The 4691-nt window shown below is 40.6% G+C and overlaps 1 protein-coding gene across 1 annotated transcript; it reads right to left on the bottom strand.

The window, feature by feature from the left end:
- Positions 1-1363: 1363 nt before the first annotated feature.
- On the bottom strand, positions 1364-3111 carry LOC127683510 (homeobox protein DTH-1-like). The gene is made up of 4 exons (XM_052180806.1): positions 2931-3111; positions 2615-2814; positions 1771-2176; positions 1364-1500 (listed from the first exon to the last, which is right to left on the bottom strand). The coding sequence occupies exons 1-4, from the start codon at positions 3109-3111 to the stop codon at positions 1364-1366; spliced, it is 924 nt and encodes a 307-aa protein (XP_052036766.1).
- Between the last annotated feature and the right edge of the window lie 1580 nt (positions 3112-4691).

Raw genomic sequence — 4691 nt, 5'->3', positions numbered from 1 at the left:
GTTTCCAGCTTTCCTCTTTGCCTACTTCTCTATTTCTCACATGATGCTTTCCTGGAACCTGAGGGAATATGGCGCTTGGAAGCCTTTCTATTTTCTATCATAGCTGGGAACCTCACTCTATTTCATATCAGCTTCTGATTTGAAGATAGATGTGTAGCCTTAGCCAGGTTCTAGAGATGTAAAACATTCAAAGTTTTACTTACATTCCTAGATTTGGTTCTTTACTGGGAACCTGATGTGTTTATATAAGCCATGGTTATTAGGATAAATGGTGTAGGCTTAGCTTTCCCTGAGAACTGGTCAGCTTTCTCCTAGAACAAAGCACGGTGTTAGTCATGTGTTTCAGTTCTGTGGCATACTTTGAATTTAGTACATCAGCATAGTACATTGCCTCTGATAGTTATTTTTTAAGTTTTCTCTGTGTGGGTATGTAAAATCCAATTAATCAACACTGTTTTCATTCCAGAGAAGCATTATACAGTTGTGTGTACATTGCAAGACACTGTAATGATTGTCATTAAATCTTAATGACCTTCACATCATATGCTTCAATTGTCACCTTAAATATAATAAGCATTTAGTATAAAAGTCAAAATAGAATTATTGCTGCCTTCTGAAACCTGAAGTGTTACCTCTCTATTAAACTGCTATATGCTATATCTGATCAGCTTACTGGTAAAGCTGAGGTGCCTAGTCATATCAAGATTTTCTAGTCACTGTACAAAGAAAATGCCTAAGAGCTGCCCTATTGCTTTCTGAGAAAACAAAGTGCTGTATATTTCATGTGTAAGTTGTTATACTCAATAACGTTTTGGGTCTCTTATTTACTTAGAGAATAATTTGGTAATATCTAAATTAGGGTTTGAATCCTAATATTATGTAACTTTAGCTAAGTTGGCATGGTTTTAGGTGTTTACCTAGTCGTCTTAATTTGTTCCACTTTCTGAATCCTTAATGTAAACAAAAATGGCAAGGACACTTTATCCTGATTTATTTCTTTCTGAATTAGTTAATCTCCTATTCTATTATAGCATGTGATACTATCATAATAAAGGTAAAAAACGTTAAAAAATATTAGGGGAAAACTTTACCTAATGTGTTGGGTGAAGAACTATAGGTCAGTGGGACATATGCAGTAGTGACTGAAATGTAAATGGATAATATATGTAATAAAATAATTTTCAGGAATTATTTCTCCTTTTATTTCATGAGAACATAATGTAACAATGAAGAATGAATATTTACAGTTGCTTTGAAACAACCCCTCTATATAAACCACAGTGATACACAACGTCTACAGAAAGGCCTGGTTAATTCCCACAAATACTGAGATGAAGGGTGTACATAACACACTTCTTCATGACTATAAATGTCTGGAATGGTCAAGGAGCTGAGAGAAGTAAGTTGGATTTGGGGTGTAATCCAGAGTAAGCCAGTCCTCGGATTTGTCAAAGTCGTCAAGGATTCTTTGCCAGAGTTCCTCTGCAGATGGACCTGAACCTCGAGCCTTTTCTGGGCAATGGGTGGCAGCTTCTCGGACATCTGTAGATTCAGTCACTGGAGTAAGCCAGTCCTCGGGTATGTCAAAGTCGTCAATGATTCTTTGCCAGAGTTCCTCTGCAGATGGACCTGAACCTTGAGCCTCCTCTGGGCAATGGGTGGCAGCTTCTAGGACATCTGTAGATTCAGTCACTGGAGTAAGCCAGTCCTCGGATTTCTCCAAGTCGTCAAGGATTCTTTGCCAGAGTTCCTCTGCAGATGGACCTGAACCTTGAGCCTCCTCTGGGCAATGGGAGGCAGCTTCTAGGACATCTGTAGATTCAGTCACTGCTAGATCAGTCTGGGCTTCAACTGCTGCTGATTGACCAGAATCCCAATCTATAATGGGAGCATGGCCAACAAGCAGATCTTCCTGCTGACTACACCTGTCTGCATCACTGGCCTGATAATGATGCATAGAAGATTCCTGGATGCAGTTGAGTTTGGGAATGGAAACCTCACTAAATGTACCTGAACACATGGGCTCTCCATTCTCAGCAGCAACAAGAGGTATGGAACCAGGAAAGTGGGTTGATTCAAAAACAGGTTTTGAACTTCCATTGGTCTCTGGCAAAGCTTCTGTAATATTCTGGAGAGCCATCCGCTTGTACTTAGCTCGGCTGTTCTTAAACCAGATCTGGAAAAGAAAGAAGATATCAGAAGAATGCCTGTTGTCCCCTAACAGGACCACAAAGTGAAGATTTTGGATAAAAGGTGTTTGGATAGCAATGATTCACATGTCAGAAACAAAGAAGCAGGAAACTCAAGATGGCTAAGATATTATAATAAAGTAGATTGTGTATGACCAGACAACATAAGACTGGGGAGATTGAGCCAGTTTGTCCTGTATTTTAGCAGGAGCTCTGATGATTAGGTTTCTGAGACCCTGCATGGAAACAATGCTATTCAATATTGCTACCAGGTTGATAAAAATTTGAGTCCCAGCATTTGATTCATAAATATCCACCACCTAAAACTGTCATTACTGCCCTAAGCATTTAAGAACAAAATTAAAGTTTCTGATGGGAAAGTGTAGATTTTTGCTGTTGGATTGAGGGAAAAGAGAGGGGCAGACCTTGATGTCCCTCGCTGTCACACCAACTAACTCTGCCAGCTTCACACATTGATCCTGGTTTGGGTACTGACACTTATCAAAATGTTCTTGCAGCAGGAGCTTTTGTTTTTCAGAGTACACAATGCGTTCCTTCCGACCCTTTCTTGAAGTCACAGGGCCAGATTGATGGTCACCATATTTCTCTGACAGTACCACAGATCCTATGAGAACATGGAAACAAGATTTCAATTATGTATTTGATAACTTAGACGCCCTGAGGGTTTTTTCAAAGTAGGTAAACCTGGGCCCAGTACAGGATCTAGTTGCATTTGGATACCTGATATTCTTGATGGTCCTTGGAACTCTTGCTGATGTAGGTCCCTTTCAGGGACTGAAAGACTTGATTGCATTGGATTTGTTGGGGTCAATATGGGACTGTAATAAACTTGAAAGGGTAAGTTCCTTGCAGTCTCTTGAAGCCTTTGGGGTCTAGTTTCTATGGGTGCACTTGAAGGCATTTGGAATTTTGGATACAAGGAGGGACCTTCAGCCCTATGTGTGTTCCGAACCTATTGGAATATGTTCTGGAGAATCTAGTAAAAGTAAACACGTCAAAAAACGTACAGAGAGCACTGATTTACCCATCCTGCCTACCCAGCATTTGGTTTGGACTGTTACAGAGCAGGACTCAGAAAGGAGCTTCATTCTTTCTGAACAACTGCCTCTGTTTCTAAATCTTACAAGTATTCTCAGTATTGAAATAAATATGTACTTGGCTCCAGAATTAACAAGAGGTTGCCAGTCCAGGTAAGCTGGCAATTGAATGTTCATTTCCAATGTTTAAATTTTCCATATCCTACACTTCTGGCTGTGAAATTTTGTTGGGACAGACTACTAGCTATTCTGCCTCTGCCCATGAAAATAAAAGCCTGAAGGCTTCACAGGATTTCTGTGGCATGCAGGGCAACTGACACAAAAGTCAAATCACAAACCCAGGAATTCTGCAAACAGAGTAAATGGACAACTGACACCAAAGTCTGAAGACCTCCCAGGGGCACTGCAGCATGCAGAGAAACTGAATCGACAGTCTGAAAGCCTCTCTGGAATTCTTTTGCATGCAGGGAAACAAAACCTACAGTACTTATGTTTCCCTGGTTAACAGCTAAACATAGGGCAACAGCTTGACAAATCCTCTCAAGAGTAAACAGTAAGAAGGCATCCCAGTAGATGTGTCACAGCCAGGGCAACGTATCTCCAGCTTCTCTGCCCCTCTAAAGAACCCACAATTCAACGGTCTTCAAGAAGGCCTCCCTGAAGACACACTGCCACCAGGGCAACAAGTCACCAGTGTACATGCCCCTCTGAAGGTTCCACAGTCAGAAGATCCCACAGGAGGTTTGCCACATCCAAGGCAACTGGCCTACGATGAGACTTGAGGGACAAAAAAGACAACTCCCAAACAGAAACACCCCAACCAGAAAAAAACTCCCTATAACCATATGACAAGAGGCAAGAGCAAGACCATGAGAAACAGAAGCCAGTAAACTTTGGCATTAAAAGAAACTACTTCTCCCACCACAGCAAGCCCTAGATAGACAAATGCACTTGAAAGTCAGGAAGATGACCTAACATCTTATCTCATTAAGATAATAGAATCCTTTTAAAGAGATATAAATAACTCACATAAAGAAATATAAGAAAACGCAAGTGAACAGGTAGAAGCACTTAAAGAGGAAACACATAAATCCCATAAGCAATACAGGAAGATACAATCAAAAAAGTGAAAGTTTTTATTAATGCAGTCCAAGACCTAGAATTGGAAGTAGATATAACAAAGACAAATATCGGCAACCCTGGAAATTGAAAACCAAGGAATGAGATCTGGGATAATTAATCATTACCAGGAGAATACAAGAGATAGAAGAAAGAAAGCAGCAGTCTCAACTAACCTGGACCCCCCAAGATCTCTCAGAAACTAGGCAACCATCAATTAAGCGTACACCAGCTGATATGAGGCCCCCAACACATACTCAGCAGAAAACTGTGGGACTGTACTCCCTCAGAAAAGATGTACCTAACCCTAAAAAGACTGGAGGCC

The sequence above is a fragment of the Apodemus sylvaticus genome, chromosome 1, assembly GCF_947179515.1.
Source record: "Apodemus sylvaticus chromosome 1, mApoSyl1.1, whole genome shotgun sequence".
Taxonomy (NCBI): domain Eukaryota; kingdom Metazoa; phylum Chordata; class Mammalia; order Rodentia; family Muridae; genus Apodemus; species Apodemus sylvaticus.
The sequence above is the reverse complement of the archived record's forward strand: the minus strand, read 5'-3'. Positions and strand labels throughout refer to the sequence as shown.

Coding starts and splice junctions, on each gene's coding strand:
- LOC127683510 (XM_052180806.1), bottom strand. CDS start 3,111: ATGCCTTCAAGTGCACCCATAGAAACTAGACCCCAAAGGCTTCAAGAG. Junction 2,177..2,614: donor TGACAGCGAGGGACATCAAG/GTCTGCCCCTCT, acceptor TTTCTTTTCCAG/ATCTGGTTTAAGAACAGCCG. Junction 1,501..1,770: donor TTGCCCAGAGGAGGCTCAAG/GTTCAGGTCCAT, acceptor AAAAGGCTCGAG/GTTCAGGTCCATCTGCAGAG.